This window comes from Sinohyriopsis cumingii, chromosome 14, assembly GCF_028554795.1.
Source record: "Sinohyriopsis cumingii isolate HCF-2022 chromosome 14, ASM2855479v2, whole genome shotgun sequence".
Taxonomy (NCBI): domain Eukaryota; kingdom Metazoa; phylum Mollusca; class Bivalvia; order Unionida; family Unionidae; genus Sinohyriopsis; species Sinohyriopsis cumingii.
Window position 1 is genome coordinate 120322497 of NC_142974.1, and position 17999 is coordinate 120340495.

At 37.3% G+C, this 17999-nt stretch overlaps 1 protein-coding gene across 1 annotated transcript in view; it reads right to left on the bottom strand.

Moving 5' to 3' along the window:
• Window positions 1-17999, bottom strand: part of LOC149784713 (uncharacterized) — a 70589-nt gene that overhangs the window by 42410 nt on the left and 10180 nt on the right. Inside the window, exons 2-4 of the mRNA XM_089932741.1 lie at window positions 4552-5265; window positions 2028-2346; window positions 33-143 (exon numbers count right to left, since the gene is read on the bottom strand). Of these exons, the coding sequence (XP_089788867.1) occupies window positions 33-143; window positions 2028-2346; window positions 4552-5220 (1099 nt within the window). The 5' untranslated portion in view covers window positions 5221-5265. The remainder of the gene's footprint in view (window positions 1-32; window positions 144-2027; window positions 2347-4551; window positions 5266-17999) is intronic.

Sequence of the window (17999 nt, forward strand, 5' to 3'; positions counted from 1 at the left end):
ATGCAATCGTTACAGAGTAATGTATTATATACCTCTTTGCTCTGCAACGTTTCCACTTCTGGCCAGTTCAACTAAGTGGGGCAGACAACCCAGTTCAACAAGAAGGATCTTGTTTGCATCATTTCTACCCAAGCGGCGCACAGCTGGAAAATAACGGATGAATAAATGTTTGCTTCTTTCTGTCTTACATCTGCCATGAACCGGGAATACTAATTTAAAACACTGTTAAGTCAGAGGGAAAAAGAAGTGCACTTATATTTTTCCAAACCTTTGTCTGCATTAATTGCATTTTTGATGTATCTTGTGATATATTCAAATGGAATAGTAGGCATTTAGCCCTGGAATACAGGATTGTGATATATTCAAATGGAATAGTAGGCATTTAGCCCTGGAATACAATATTGTGGTTGACCCTACCCATGCCAGACTTCTGCCAGAGTGACTATGGACAAGACACTTTACTCCAACTGTTTCAGCACAAATCACGATTATGGATAAACTAAACTGCCAGAACATGATCATGTCAGCCTAAAATGAGTGTCGCGCTTATAAATTTAACAGGGCAGGATCTGACACCGTCACACAAACTGTTATCAAATGAAAGAAAATAGTATTTATAAAATTCATTAATTCTCTAGTTCTGTTAACGTGTATCCAGTATTACACATATTATTCCCCATCTTTCATGTGTTCCTACAAAATCTCTCACATTAGAATCACACTTTACTTCCTTTAGAACGGTCAACAAATAATCCAAGCAAGACACTGAATCTAATTAAGTATAACCTTGCATCCTGACGAGCTTGCCATGGCATCTCACGAAAAATAGCTCTGCATACCACGCTTTCTCGCGAAGTCGCATCCAACAACCATTGGAATGTAGACACGGTCTCGATAAAATGGACATGTCTAAGCATAAGCGTACCCTAATGCATATGCTGCTGTCAAACGTTTACCATATAAACCTAGTGTTATATATCGCAGAATTGACTATATGCCAAAAGGCATATCCAGTGGGCTTCGAACCGAACTGGAACTCTTATCCGACAGTTGTCGACGAACTGTAACCTGTAGAGCCTCCTCTCCGAAAGACAGGTGGCCCAAGCAAAGACCGCATCAGCTATCATGTCTGCCATCAGAGCTGTAGCAAAAGCAATCCTGTTCAACGTGCGCGCAAATGGTAACACCACCAGGCTGCCCAACGTTCATCATGTTGGTATCGTTGATAAAAGAAACTACAGCGAGACCGTGAAATAGATATGCATTTTGCTCATCAGTACATATGCAAATATCTTAACAATTTCTACTAAATACGTGGGACAAGTTAGATGGCTTATTTTAATACAAGCAATTCTTTTCTAAGCCGAAACTGATATATTCTCATGCTAGCCCTGGTCAATAGTTTATAAGTATTGGCAATTGACACAGAAAACAAACTGATCTCTTTAAAGCAAAATCCAAAGATGATTCTCAATCATACTAAGGAACACTTGATCTTAACACAGTAAGAAACTCTTGCAAATAATTAAAAACATTTTTAATTTTTTAAATCCCGATTTTTTTCAAAAGTTACATTTCGCCAGAATATCCGTACATTCATTCTGACAGACACTACTGAAATACAGGTACGGTGGAAAAGCATCGTGATACGTACCACCGGAAAAACTTCGCAGTAAATCGATATACAGCTATACCTAGCACCTGTATTAAAATGCATAGCATACAGCTTAAAACGATTATTCACACTGTCTTCTGAAACTCGGCCAACATTAACTTCACATAATGTCTGACAACAGCTATAACCTAATTTTGCTGCTACACCTTTCTTGTGGAGGGAAATGAAATTTAATGCTAACACTATCACCAACGATGTAGGAAGCTATGAAGGACACTGTGCAACACAGCATGGATAAATTAAATTTCCATCATCAGGTCACTTATAAATTTCTCAAAATTCGTCTGGGTGGCCACATGTTCCTATCATAGATTTAGTTCTTAGCATCATCAATTAATACAATAGAACTTACTCAATGCACATTCTTGTGCTGAGAAGAATACGCTTCCGTACGTACACCTATGATGAGGGTCATTAACTGCCAAACTCAGTGTCGTCAACAAAAATGCTACAACATCACGCTTGTCCTGCAGAATCGCACTCTCTTTCTCATCGATGATGTTTGCTAGACATGACAATGCAAACACACGGAAGATGTCCTCCTTAACATGAAGAAAGAAGCTAAGAATGGGCACAATTTCAAGACTGCGTAGCCGGGAAATATTCTGGTCCACCTGGGATAGATTGCCATAAATGCTTAAACAGCGTGACATAACTGATACATCTTCATCCTGGAAAGATTAAAGTTTTCATTTTAAGCCCACTAATGCCTTACACGCCACATTTACAAAATTTAAAACAAATGATAATAATGAAATAAAAATGCACAGATCAATACTTTAAGATTAGATTTTCAATAAAGAATTTGTAGATATGCAAAAGACTGATTTTCTCAGCATGTTTTTTTTTATTTTTTAATGGTTTTTTAATTTCATGGTGTTTGTTTTTGAAAGTGTGATATGATTTAAATTTCCACGTGGTTTTCAATTCCTCTAAAGTACAACATCATTTATTTTTGTTTCAAAAGAAAATTGTTCAGTTAAAACAGCACACAAAAAGATAACTAACGACACTAATGATATTGTGAAAGCCAATTTACCTCACCTTAAGCGGGAGACTAAGCTGTCCAAAACAATGTAAACTTTGCTTTCTATAACGGTAGCGGAAGCGACTTTACTCTTGGATTGTTTTAGACGTTACACAGAGTAACTGTAGTTTATGACCTCTGACCTCTCTCGACCCACCCAAGTAGTTAGAATTTTAGCTCTATTCGAAATGTATTGCATGTGGTATTGACAAGGGATCATCTGCAACGATAAAACAAACTCTTACATTTTTATAGACATGAGCTTTAACCGCTGATTGGACATTAACCGCCGTCGCACACACCACCCACATATCGATGCCCGATTTCCACAAGATATCATTTCACGATGACAACATAACAACTTGTGTTTGGACTAAATAAATTTACATATAAATGTCAATTTGTGTTTAAAGAAAATAATCAGTGAAAGCGCTGTCTAAATATATCTATTAAAGATTTTAACTGCGGTGCTTGCTTTATTTTCTTCATAACCTTCATGACATTTTAAGACCGTAAATGAACTTGTCCAAAGGTAGTAATGACGAATATGGCTCGTTCTAGGAAGTTCCTTTAAATGAAAATGAATGAATTCATAACATTATAAAATGTATTTCCCATGTACGTTACAACAAGCTATTCGTCTTGTAAATAAGCATAGAGGAATAAATGACATAGGCCAAAATGAATAAAGAAGATATATATATATATATATATATATATATATATATATATATATATATATATATATATATATAATTTCCTGCTTTTGAACTGATTTTTAAATCTATAAATCTATCCAAAAGAAGAACCCATCTCCCATATAAAATATCGAAGGCAAGTAATTAATAAACTGTATTAAATCTTAACTATTTAAATATTTCGACATGAAGATCAAGATTATCCAAAAGGGAGAGAGAGAGAGAGAGAGAGAGAGAGAGAGAGTTGTGATACGTTGTGATTTTGATTTTTAACGTAGCTTTAACAATTTTTCAGTCATATTGCTACGATGTCTGCAATGTGGCAGTTTATAGTGATGTCTAGCACTGGGGCATCATGCCGCAGACATGTAGCATGATGTCCCACCCAGTCACATTATCCTGACACCAGGCCGACCAGTCCTAACACTAACCCTCAATGCTGAACTCCAAGCGAGGCAGCTGTTAGTACCATTTTTTAAGTCTCTGGTATGACTCGGCCGGGGGTCGAACCCACGACCTCCCGCATCCGAGGCGGACGCTCTAACCACTAGGCCACCGGAGCGGTCGATCGATCGATCGAGAGAGAGAGAGAGAGAGAGCATATGTATATTTAACTGGTCAGAAAGTGGTTGATCAATAAATCGAACAGATCAAAAGCGATATATAGTTAATTCTAATTGTGCTACTCCATCATTTGTAACACAGTGGTATAGCTGTAGAATAAACCTGGGTCAACAAAGAAAGAGAGACACTTTCTGCATAAAGGCTGCCAAAATAAAATTGGTCACAAATTGACATAATGCACACTTTATATCTGATTTTGTAACAATTATGAATTAAGTCAATTAGACCCAGGATTCGCATGGGGTCCATTGTGACAAAATATTGGTGACCATATGATTAAGAAATTAAGACGCATAAGATGGAATTCATTCTAATCCATTTCTAACTAACAAGTACAAGGCTGATTACTACAATCTAGTAACAAAAATATCACAATGCTGCAAAAACAGATGACTACAATTTTACGTTATCTAAAAGCAAAAGGTTTTAAAAATATTACATCCGTGTAGCTTCCGAAACCAGTTAAATTTGTATTTAACAAGTAAAATATTACCATTATGTCACTAATTAAAAAGATGACATCTTACCTTAGCCTCCTTTTGCATATGTGCAGCAAGAATTGTTATCAAAATTCTGTTTACGGTTTCGAGAAAATTTGGTTCATTTGCAATATCATATGTGACTTCGCGAGTACAGTCTGAAAAGTTTAGTAAAACAAGCAAAGCTTTTGACATTCCTGTGTATTGGTGACCAACAACGTGTCCAGTTTCATTTTTATAGCCCCTCTGCCAACTGTCCATTATCACTTTACACATAACACTGGTAGATTTTGACTCGGAGAGCCGTAGCCCTGCTTCAGTCTGATATTGCTGAATAACATCATAGGGCAAGGTTCCTATTCTTCTAATATTAAAGTATGTTGCAGAGAAAACCTCAAGGCTCGTCAGCAAATCGCCCTTCCAATTTCCATTCTCTGTCCGAAAGTCTGAAGCCTGTTGTATAAGCTTGATTTTATCGATTGCTACATTTAGAGCTTTAAATACGTTCTCCTTCTTGGTCTTAATTTCTCCTTCTATTAAGTCCTTCTTATTCGTTTCCTTCCCATTAATCTGTGACATTTTCTCACTTTCCAAACTCTGTTGTACCACTATTTTTTGCGGTGTGAAATGTTGTACCTCTGTTTTCTGTGGGGTGAAAGTTGAGGTTGTTGCTCTAGGGCGCGCCTCACTGTATTCCACCGATGCTGAACATCCCATGGCAATGATTAAAACTACTCGATGTACTTAGAGCAAACATTTCATCTGTAAATAAAGACACTGGAATTATGAATACATTAAAGTGAAAGATTTCATTCTTATGACCAAATTTTGTCCCTACAAAAATTAACGATTTTTTATAGATACATGTACAGTAATACTCGCTTATAAGTGATGTTTACCTGAAAACAACATATCTGTGGATTTAAATAATACGGATTAGGAATTATTAACCCATTAATATTATTTATATCCCTTTCCATGTGTTAATAATCCACTCACCCAGTCAGATAAATGTAAAAGATGTTCGATTGTCCAGAATAAAGTCAACAAAATATTATAGCAATAAAAATACGATATTAGTAAATAAATTTAAATGTATGAAATATGACTTTATGTAGCCCTTCTAAAACCAAATCTTGTCAGGTACACCGCAATAGATACAGCGCATTTCTGGCCTTCGTACAAATCGACCAGCTGTGTAAACCACAGACACCGAGAATAATCGGAACATGCATTGTTGTGCCACTCCTAACTTCAAGAATTGACAAGCGGTTTCTTTGTTTAATTTCCGGCACACTGACATTGTCAGCGTACTGTATAGCTGGCATATTTCCTAAAATACAAGATGTTCTATCATTCTGAATTAAATTCCGTCCTAGTTTGGTTCGGTTCTGTGGCTGGTGCTGCGTCCTCGCAATAATCATTTTGTTTTTCAGTTTTCACGTTTGACTGATAAAATTGGTTGATTTCATGATAAGTTATAAATCACCTTACCGTTTAAAAACAAACACCATACCCCCATCAAGCAATCATATTAAAATTAACAAAATGCCGAAAAAATGGTCCAATGAAAGGCTTGCAGCCATTATTAATTAATTCGAGCTCATCGATGTATGGAGATAATTCATAAATACGAAGTATTAAGTTCGATGGGATATAAAACTTAGATGGACGATTGTGTTTTTTCACAGAAAATTTTAGTTATATTGACAATACTAAATCTGAAACGTGTATAAGCAAGTTTCCAACTGTTTTTACTATATAAAAAGCCCAAACAGAACTGTTTAATCGAACCGACTCAAAACCCAACATTTCTCGGTCCGTATGTTAGGTTTCTAGACAGTTTTTATACAACTGAATTGCGTGGATACACTCAGTGGTCTAAAAATCGAAAGCAAAGATATCTAAGTAACAGCTGTGAGTTTGGCGTTTTTAGAAAGAAATGTATCAAATCTTTACAAGTATCGATCAGTCTGATACAGATTTCATAAAATCAATTCTTTACAAGTATCGATCAGTCTGATACAGATTTCATAAAATCAGTTCTTTACAAGTATCGATCAGTCTGATACAGATTTCATAAAATCAGTTCTTTACAAGTATCGATCAGTCTGGTACAGATTTCATAAAATCAATTCTTTACAAGTATGGATCAGTCTGATACAGATTTCATAAAATCAATTCTTTACAAGTATGGATCAGTCTGATACAGATTTCATAAAATCAATTCTTTAAAACTATCGACCAGCCTGGTACAGATTTCATAAAATCAATTCTTTACAAGTATCGATCAGTCTGATACAGATTTCATAAAATCAATTCTTTACAAGTATCGATCAGTCTGATACAGATTACACACATTGGTTAAAGTTGAGAAAACTGTTTTTCAAACTTGTGACGACACTTGTTGGGGGTGGGTGGTCTGTTTCTCCATCAATTCAAAGTTTTATAATAAGGACGAAATCGACATGTTCTCATAGGAAATTGCTAAGAGGTGTACTTCGAACAAATATAGACCGCTCCGGTGGCCTGGTGGTTAGAGCGTCCGCCTCGGATGTGGGAGGTCGTGGGTTCGATCCCCGGCCGAGTCATACCAAGGAATTACAAAAATGGTACTAACAGCTAACTCGCTTGGCGCTCAGCATTAAGAGGTTAGTGTAAGGATTGGTTGGCCCGGTGTCAGGATAATGTGACTGGGTGGGACATCATGCTACATGTCTGCGGCATGATGCCCCAGTGCTAGACATCACTATAAACTGTCACACTGCAGACATCGTAGCGATATGACTGAAATTGTTTTAAAGCTACGTCAAAAATCCAAATCACACACACACACACACACACACACACACACACTCGAACAAATATATGTTTTTAATGGGGAATTTTAATGTCAGGACTCATAACATAAATGAATGTCTGAAAATATAAGAGTTCCTTCTCGAACACTTGAATTATTGGTGAAGATTATGTACAGTTTTCAATGATACCCCATAAAGTATCGAGAAATATAAACTGCATAAGAAAGAAATAACACTGGACCAGTAAATTAATAATACTGGGAAAATTATGGTAGATATATCTAGAAATAATAATCTCATTATATACCAAAACCATGCAAGTTTTATCAGATCGATACATATTATATTAACAGGCTGTATTCATCGATCGGTTCATTATTTAACGATTCAAAAACTGATGGTTTGAAACTAAATGCCAACAGGGCCCGCCGAAAAAATAACCTATCAAGCAAAATGCATTGCAAATAACAAACGCATACAAATAGAATAAACCATGTCGACGCAAATAAAATCTACAAAAAACCTAAGACGTTTATATAAACAATGAAACTAGTTTTACGCGAAAGTAAATTGCTGAAAATGAAAGGTAAAACAGCAAAGGTTTATTGGGAAATACTAAATAATCTAGGAAAGGAAGCTGTGGAAAATGTTAACCTTGAAGAATTCAATGAATTTTAAAGAACAAAAAATATTGAAAATGGAATTGAAAAAATATTCGGAAGACGATATAAATATTACAATAGATGACAACGATGAGATTCTTAATTAAGCAATTGCTGAGTCAGGAATTATCAATTGTATCAAATGTCTTGAGAATAATAATGAATAATAATGTATTAAGCGAACATATTAAATGCACCTGTGGCATGCTAATCCTTTTTGTCTCTAATATAATATCGGACATGGGTCTGATTCCAGTCGCTTGGCTTGAAATAATAAGCAGGTTAATTAATAATGGGAAAGGGGACCCGTGCTAACATGAAAATTATAGACCTATCAAGATTTTGAGCTACTTTAGTAAACCTTTAACATCCGTTCTTCAAAAAAGACTTCAGAAGGTTTTCGATTTTCACGATGTTATTAAAGAAAACAAAGTCGGATTCAGATTAGGGTATTCAACTATAAATCATATATTTTGCCTTCACGCTCTTTCTGAAATTTTAAAAACTTGCAAGATGAAATTTTTCTGGGCTTTTACAAATTTGTGTAGCATTGTCGACAATTTTTGCAGTATAGAGCTGTAGATTAACCTGTTAGACAATCTTATTTATCATTTATCTAAACGACTTAGAAAGATATCTGTTGGAAAATGGGTGCACTAGTGTGCAGTTACATTTATCTGTTTTATCTGATCACTATACGCTTTTTTCCGTCAAATCTTTATACTTCTTTATGCCAATGACACTGTTAATTTTTATAATGAGGAAACGTATTTCCAACATAATTCAAATTTGTTTTAACAATACTAGAAGCTATGAAAGTTGAGTATCAAATTTTTTAAAAACACACAAAGATTTTGATTTTTGGCACACGAAACGGTGACAAATATAGACGTGCGATTGGCGATAATCAAATAAACATTATGTGCCGTACGATTGGCGATAATCAAATAAACAGTATGTGCCTTACGATTGGTGATAATCAAATAAACATTATGGGCCGTACGATTGGCGATAATCAAATAAACAGTATGTGCCGTACGATTGGCGATAATCAAATAAACATTATGTGCCTTACGATTGGCGATAATCAAATAAAACATTATGTGCCTTACGATCAGCGATAATCAAATAAACAGTATGTGCCGTACGATTGGCGATAATCAAATAAACATTATGTGCCTTACGATTGGCATAATCAAATAAACATTATGTGCCTTACGATCGGCGATAATCAAATAAACATTATGTGCCGTACGATTGGCGATAATCAAATAAACATTATGTGCCGTACGATTGGCGATAATCAAATAAACAGTATGTTCCTTACGATTGGCGATAATCAAATAAACATTATGTGCCGAATTAGAATACTTAGATCTAACATTTTATCTTCTAAAATCCGAAGGTTTGTTAAGTCAATTAAATGCAACATTGATCGAGCTAGAAACGCCCTGAATTTTCCTTACCAAAATCTCTGATACTCCAGTTTTCGCATAAGACCTGCAATTGAATCTTTTCGATCACGCTATACTCCCCATTTATACGGGTGTGACGTCTGAGGATTTCAAAGTAACACAAGTATTGAAAATTTGCATATTAAATTTTTAAGAAGCACCCTAGAACTTAAGAAAAGTATTCTACTCACGTGCTTTACTCAGAACTATAAAGAGGAAACCTATTGTTTTAATTATTGGATCACGAAAAATGATAAGGTTTTTTGTGGCCTGAGATTTACTTTTATTATTAATAACAGTTTAGAGTTTTGTTCTATTCAGTTATGTTCTTCCCGGTATGAAAATCATCCACTGATCTGTACACATTAGAAAATTAAGTGTCTATTCATTTTCCATGTTGGGGCCCCGAGTGGCCGAGTGGTCTAAAGCGCTCTTCGTTACGGATCACTGCCATCTCACCTCTGTCTGCGGCGGTTCGAGTCTAAGATTCAGCCAATGTGGGTATGTGAGAAAGCTTGCCAGTAGCTTCTCGAGGGTCGGTGGTTCTTTCCGGGGTTTTCCCGGGTTCTTCCTCCACCATTAATACTGGCCGCCATGTATAGCCTGTCTTGTGCTGAAAAATGGCGTTAAACCCCACAACAACAACAACATTTTCCATGTTCACAATTAACCCTATCATTTAACTGAAAGTGAATGAACTAGAACAAATTAACTGTGCTTAAAATCGTAGAGACATTCGTGTGACATAAACGTCAACGATGTTATACCAAGAAACCAAATGCATAAGCCTCGAGGATTGATAATTAATATAGTGTTTGTCGCCCTGGAAACAGTCGATACGTAGTGTAAGTTTGCGTCAGATGAGACCATGGTTTACGTTATTTCAATTACAAAATGTATAATAAGCATGAAATGAGCACTTTTGTTAACTTCTCCGAGAAGACCGTGTTTTATTCAGAAATGTATCTGCTTTGTATATGAATCGAAGCAGCAGGGAAGTTGTACAGACCTTTGCGTTTCGCCAAAATAAAGCTTCCTACGAGAACCTTCTCCGTAGAAGCCTCAGAAAGCAGAAATAACGCCTTCTACGGAAGCTAATTTTCGTGCATTTCAGACCGGATGCATCGGTTGGTCGCGCCGGTGTGTTAGTAAATATAGCGTCCAGGACAGGAAAAATAAATTACCGGGAATAATATTTTGTGTTAATTTTTTTGTTGCATGGGGGGGCTGCTCTTTCATGAATAAATTTGATCAAGACCAATTCGATACCGACTGCGTGGATCATGAAGATTGATCGTAATAAACCCGTGCGGCGTTGCCTGAGCGCGGCTGAACAAATTTTTAAACTTATTTATGTCCATGTCGCCGTTACACCAGGTCTGATGGATATTTCTCAGCGTGTCTACGCCATTGAACACCGATAAAATATTGCAATTGTCCCTAATCACCTTTGGAATCTGCGTATATCTCTGTGTCACGAAAATAACATCGGTGTTCTTGTGTCTGCCAGGCGAGAATATCCTAGCCGGGTTGGTCTGCTTGTCCAGCATAACATCGTCGAAAACAACAAGATTATTAACATCGCCGTCCAAATTCTCCACGGATGGAGCCTCATTTATGTCTGTGATGAATTCGATTGTGCCTTCGTCGGTATTGTCACTAAATTCCTTTAACACTTGATAACAGCGTTGATCATCAACGGATGGTGCAACCAAATACAATTTATCCCATTTTAGCCATCGCATGATAAATTTAGCAACAATTGCGTCTTACCTGATCCTGATGGGCCAATTATTATCATTCTAATCGAATTCGGTAATACCGCGTGATGTTTCACCTGCTCGCGTCGCTTCGTGGCTGAAAAATCAATTACATTCATGTTACTAGAATACATGGATTTATATTGTGTTAAGTGCCGCACGCACACAGCTACGTTAAATCCAACCGAAATCGTTACACGCAATAACAGAAACGCAATTGCAGGAGAATGCAAAGTTTGCAAGACACGCAAGTTCAGATTCGTTAAAAAAAAAACTAGAACCGGAGGAGACATTGCCGCCTCCATGAAAAATCTACCTGGGTTGCCCTGGGCGAAATATCCCGGAGAAAAGCATCTGCCAGGGTACAATTACCGTGGACCCGGAACAAGACTCGATATAAGACTCGACGATAATAACCAACCAAAACAAAATGAAGATCCAGTAAACGCCATCGATAGCGCTTGTTACTACCACGATCTCGCATATCGCAGCGGGGATTTGCAACAGAGACATCTCGCTGATATCAGGCTAATTCACGCACTAAACGCGATTCCTGACAAAAGTTTCAAAGAAAAATTGGCAACTTGGTTGATAAAAGGCGCAATGAAAGGTAAATTAGTACTCGGCGCTGGTAAATAATAATGGAGCAGATATATTATTCTCCGCGAGGATTCTGGCGAGGAAAATCAGCAATTGCCAAACTCGCTAAAGCCGCTAAGGTAAAACAATCCGTCGCTGAATCGTGGTTATCGAAACAGGCAATTTGGCAAATATATCTTCCTCCGCCTAAGAAAATACCATATGCAAGTTTCACTGTCAGTGTCCCTAATGAAGTTCATCAGGCGGATCTTATGTTTCTTCCTCACGATACCGTTGACGGCGTCACATACAAATACGTTTTGACAGTCGTTGATATCGCCAGCAGGTATAAAGAAGCCGAGCCATTATCGAATAAAACAGCAACAGAAATTGCCAAGGCATTTAACGAAATTTATTCACGATCCCCGTTAACATGGCCGAATCTTCTCCAGGTTGATCCAGGTCGAGAATTTCTTGGCGCGGTTACTTCATTAATGAATAAAAATAATGTTAAAATCCGTCGCGGTATTGTAGGTGTTCATCACAATCAAGCTATCGTCGAAAGATTCAATAAAACGCTTGCAGAACGATTATTCGGATACCAGTACGCGCGTGAATTTATTCAGAATAATCGATCTCACGATTGGGTATCAAGATTGCCTCATGTGATTAACGCGTTAAATAACGAAGTAACTCGAACAATAGCAATGAAACCTGCAATTGCAATTACAAAATCGAATATACCTTTGAAGCGAGATTCCACAATTCAACCTGTACTAGGTAGTGTCACGGTCAGATATTTGTATAAAGAAGGCGAGGCTGAAGGAGGCAGAAAAAGAGCAACCGACCCAACCTGGAGCGTTACAACGCACAAAATATCTGCCGTTACAAGAACGTCAGGAAGACCAGCTATTTATATTCTAGATTCGTTAGCGCCTCAACGCGGATTTACCAAAGAAGAATTACAAATAGTATCAGAAGATACTCAACTACCGCCAGCATCACTGATGTAATTTACTCGAATTCGTCCTAGTTGGGATAATTTTCTTACTCTCGACACGGCTAAATATACCAAATTTGACCAAGATATTCTGTCATCGACGATCCAAACTTGACCATCTACGGTCAATCCCTGCGACGAGTGTATCGTTGTTGCGTATCCTAGTTTCCATGGCGATTTTTCTGCATTTATCGCGTCATTAACGAGACTAATATCAACAAAGATAATATCATTTAGGACCAAAATCTTTTCCTCTCCGCATGGCAAAATAATATTAATATTTTGTCGCCTAGTATTAGCTGGCCTATAGCATAACGGTACCTGCAGTGTTGGAAATTTCTCACAATGCAGCTTGAATAACATTTCCTGAATAATATCACGAATAATTTTTCTACTAGCAACGATTAGATGATCGGGACGCCACAAATTTAGAAAATCGTTCATCGGAGTCTCGTCGATTATTCTTCTCATTACGTCACACTGAATCTTATTCGGTTGTAGTCGAATCAATTTTTTAAATTCGGTCAGTAAAATATAAGTCGATCTATAATCGGCGTCGATTTCTTCATAATAATCAACGAAGTTTCTGAGCCATTCGTGAGGCGATTCACCATCGATAGGATCAGGTTGGCCGTGATCTCCGCACATTATCACGGCGGTATTTTTCCCTTCCAGCCAAGCCAAGATCGATTTTAATATATCCAAATTCACTGTGCAAATCTCATCAAATATTATAATCTTATTGATATATTTATTTCCCATGCGAGCCGAATCCCATGATCCACCGCTGTACTTGAAATAACTGTGATATGTGCAAGAACCAACTCCGCGTTGCTTTATTTCTCGTGCTAATCTGTGAGTCGGAGTCAACACGATCATGTCAGAATTTGCAAATAAATTTATTGCTCGCGTTGTTTTACCGCTACCGCCAGGTCCATTTAGGTAAACGAATTTACTGCGTGAAATTGGGTCAAATGCAGATGCGGCTTTGGAAAAATCTTCAAATTTATCTCGATGAAATTTATCACAATCTTCAACATCGGCGTCTTCGCAATAATCTAGAATATCTTCGTTTTTTATCCTCCAAGTTCCCCATGAGCTACCATCGGTGATTAAATTTTCCAGCCTGTATTGGTATTTTTTATCGATATAAAATGAATCCGTCGCGACTCTTACCGCGATATCAGAAAATGTATTTATCATCGAGAGTAAATTTATACTTACATAAGCGAGCATCGACGACCGCAAATGTGTATATTGCGCCGATTCTCCGTCAAGGTAGCTAATCACGGTACCTAACTTCGCTCCGTCAATGATAATATTCTCTCTGTTGCAGAATATTCCTCGTGATACCGTATCGGCGATAATAAAATCCATCTCGGCGTCGTTGATAAATAATCTAGCGTGTCGGTGTTTATGATCAACAGATCCACCTTGAGTAAATTTACCAATTATCTTTCTTCCGATATCTTTCGCGTTGTCACAGTCCGTCGGCAACCACACATCGGTCTGCTTTCTATACAATATAATCGCCTCGCTCACTGTCAACGATACTAACATCGACGAATCTAGCATATATCTCAACAACACCGTAGGAACCCAACGGCGCTGAGAGAAATGCCTACCAAACCAAATATAGCAAATTTTATGCAAATTTTCAGCAAACTCGAATGACGTAACACAAGCGAATCCGGTTATGGCAAAATCAGGCAACGGTCCGTTAATCGCTACTCTTGTCATCTCGCTGGTAGGATGGCCGAATTTAGCAAAATAATCTGCACAATCGCCATATCCGAGGAAACTTCCAGGATAACACGCGCTTATGTCAACGGAGATCATATCTTCGAAATTGTATTTGGTATTCCACAATCCGCCATGGCCGTATTCGATACAGCTAAGTTGAATATCAGCGAGGAATTCGTTCCTTGTAGGTTTCCACGAGTTTTTCTCTCTAGCGGCATGAGCGGCCACAGACGGAATCGTAAAGCAATTCGTTAGTAGCTGATCGGGATTCGACGAATATTTCACCGCGAGATTTTTCATCGACTCATGTAATATCTCATCCCGGTAAATATCTCCGCATGGCAAAATAAATTGATCGTATCTTTCCTCGCTCGAGAATAACCATATCGATATTGGATCAGATGCGCTTAATTTTTTGATAAATCTGAACATGGCATCGGAATTGTCCTTTGCGGCATCTACAGGATAAAATTTAACCACACGATCTCGTGGAAATATCATTACCGACTGCGACCACGCGTGGGAGTTGTGATCGACAATCTCGATTGGCGCTCCTCGAGATCTATACGACGATGAATATAATATTTCTCCCGATAACGTTTTCACGGTAATTGGAAACTTAAGTTTCTTGCTCAACGCAGCTACATCGTCCACAGATGCACCATCAGCGACAGTCTTTGCCCATGCGTTAATTTTATTCAGCCTCAACTGGGTCAAACCAGATCCACGTCGAGCGTTTTTCATATGTTCGATGACACGCTCAGCCACGCAATTTATCATCGATGATTCTTTCATCGCAGGTAGATTTTTCACGTCCGGGTTGTTATTTAGCCGGTAAATACCATAAACAACTGCACTAGATGGATATGCCCTAGCGTAATAGGGACCGTCGATCCCCAGTAACAATCCATGCTTAGAGTTTTTATCAAGAACAACATTTTTCTTACCGCCACGCACTGGATCTCGTTTATCACGAATAATCCAAGTATCGTCGGGCATTTGTGCGATAAATTTTATTCCAAAGATAAATCGCTCTTCCTTATGCTCGGTTTTTATGTGCTCGATTATTTTCTTGGCTCGTTCCAGATTCATCGTAGCATCGATGGAATTCGTTTTCCAAGTCGACCAAGTGTGAATCGCTCCATCGTCGAAAAATTCTCTCTTGGCCCGATCAACTTCAGGTATAATATATTCTGCCTCATCAAGATCAAATGCATCCATGATTATATTTTAGACAAATGTTTAAATTATAATAATGCATTGCAAATGGATACTAATCGGTTCAACAAAATTCTGTGATAAATCTTGTAGAGGCGATTATTGCGGCGCTCATATACACGCGATTCGGCGTGGTAGTAAAGGACCACAACGTTGCTTAGTTTGTCAAGTTGGCACGCGAGGAAAAACTCGATTGTGTTTAGCCTGCGGAGGAAAAAATTATCGAGAATTGCGTCGGTATTATGAAAAAAGATCCTCGTCGGTTATAACATGTGAAGAAGATTATATTAATCGATTCAAGGCAAATAACGATTTAGACATATAATTATTATATATGAATCCAAAATCAACAACTCCAGAAACAACAATGACATGCGAGTTTAAATCTCATCCTACGATCATGGGATACGAGGCATCATCGGATGGTATCGTTAGGCATATTAAAACAAAGAATCGTGTTGGTAAAGTTGATAGATTTGGATATCTCAGATTTACCATCAACAAAAACAAAGAACGAAGATGTACAAGCTATTGTAATCACAGATTTGTATTCGAGGTTTTCAACGGACCAATAGAAATCGGTCTCGTTATCGATCATATCGATGGAAATAAAGCTAATAATAAATTATTTAATCTTCGAGCGGTAACTCAGAGTGAAAATTGCAGATCCGGCAATACCGGCGGACCGCAAATAGCTAAGGCGGTTAAATCAATAAATAAAGAAACAAGCGAGGAACTTGCATTTACATCGATGAGGGCCGCTGCAAGATACTTCGGTATTAATATAGTCTCGGTGCGGCGAGTGGCAGAAAAAATTCAAAATGCAACATTCTCATATCTATTTGGCGAGTGGATCGAGTTTTACTATATTCCGATAATTTCAGATTCAGAAAGTGAAATCGAAGATTTTTGAAAATTAATTAAATATTACAAAAATTTATATAATGGACGAAGAAAACGTAAATAACATCATCGAAGCCATCGAGGATCTGAAAAAAAACGTAAATTTATCCTCGGATTTGGACGCGGGTAAAATCCGGTCCGAATTTGAGACGATTGTTCAAGGGAAGCTCGAATACAGATACACGCTACCGTCAGAATATAAGTTTATAAAGAAAATCCAGATTGCGATGTATCAATCACTTGCGACCGTCAGCGATAATCAAATCGCGAATTTTGTTAAATTATCGACGCTGGTAGAAAAAGTTAGGTCGAGTTTATCAGACGAATACGAGTCAAGAAAAATTACCAGCTCGCGTGTCAGGCAGCTAAAAAAGCTGGTCGATGAAAGCAGAGTCAAAGACTCTTGAGTCAAGGAATCTTCCGATTCTTGAAAGATTCTGAAGATTTTATCACAAAAAAAAACAAAATTTTTTTTTTTTTTAATATTTTACTGAAATTGTGTAATTTTCTTAATTTTGACGGGTATTTACCCCATCAAAAACATAAAATTACACAATTTTCTTAATTTGACGGGTATTTACCCCATCAAAAACATAAAATTACACAATTTTCTTAATTTGACGGGTATTTACCCCATCAAAAACATAAAATTACACAATTTTCTTAATTTTTCTGATTTTTATTATATTTTTTTTATTATTTACCAAAATAATTATTTTACTGAAATTGTGCAATTTTCTTATTTCTGACGGGTATTTACCCCATCAAAAACATAAAAATATATAAATTGCTCAATTTGACGGGTATTTACCCCATCAAAAACATAAAAATATATAAATTGCACAATTTGAGGGGTATTTACCCCATCAAAATTAAATTTTTTTATTAATTTTGAAAAATCTGCTGGTTTTTATTTATTTTTTTGGCCTGTTTTCTTCCCGTGGAGAGATTTAAGAATCTTTGATTCTATGATCTTACCAGCAAATTGATACTTAACGTTTCCCCGCGTATATCAAGCAAATTTCCGTTTTGATCCGTCAGTTTGAAATTTATCTTCGATAATAATCGATTGTGACATCGCAGATAAAACGGATTTACTGGCTCTTTTATTATCAAAAAACCCGGAGAGGCGCTAGGTGAAAACGAATATAAGATAAATCCCTGCTGTGCCTGCTCTGACACAGACGAATCTACGTTGTAGCTACCTTCGACGACATCCGCGTGAAGATAAATCGCGATAACTTCCGTTATGTTAACGATACCTGGCGAGATATGCCGCCCTTGCCCGGCAGGATCATTATTATGTTTGAGAATGGATTCCGATTGTATTTTTTTAGTCCACGCGGCATGTAATTTCGGAAATAAATCATCGATGG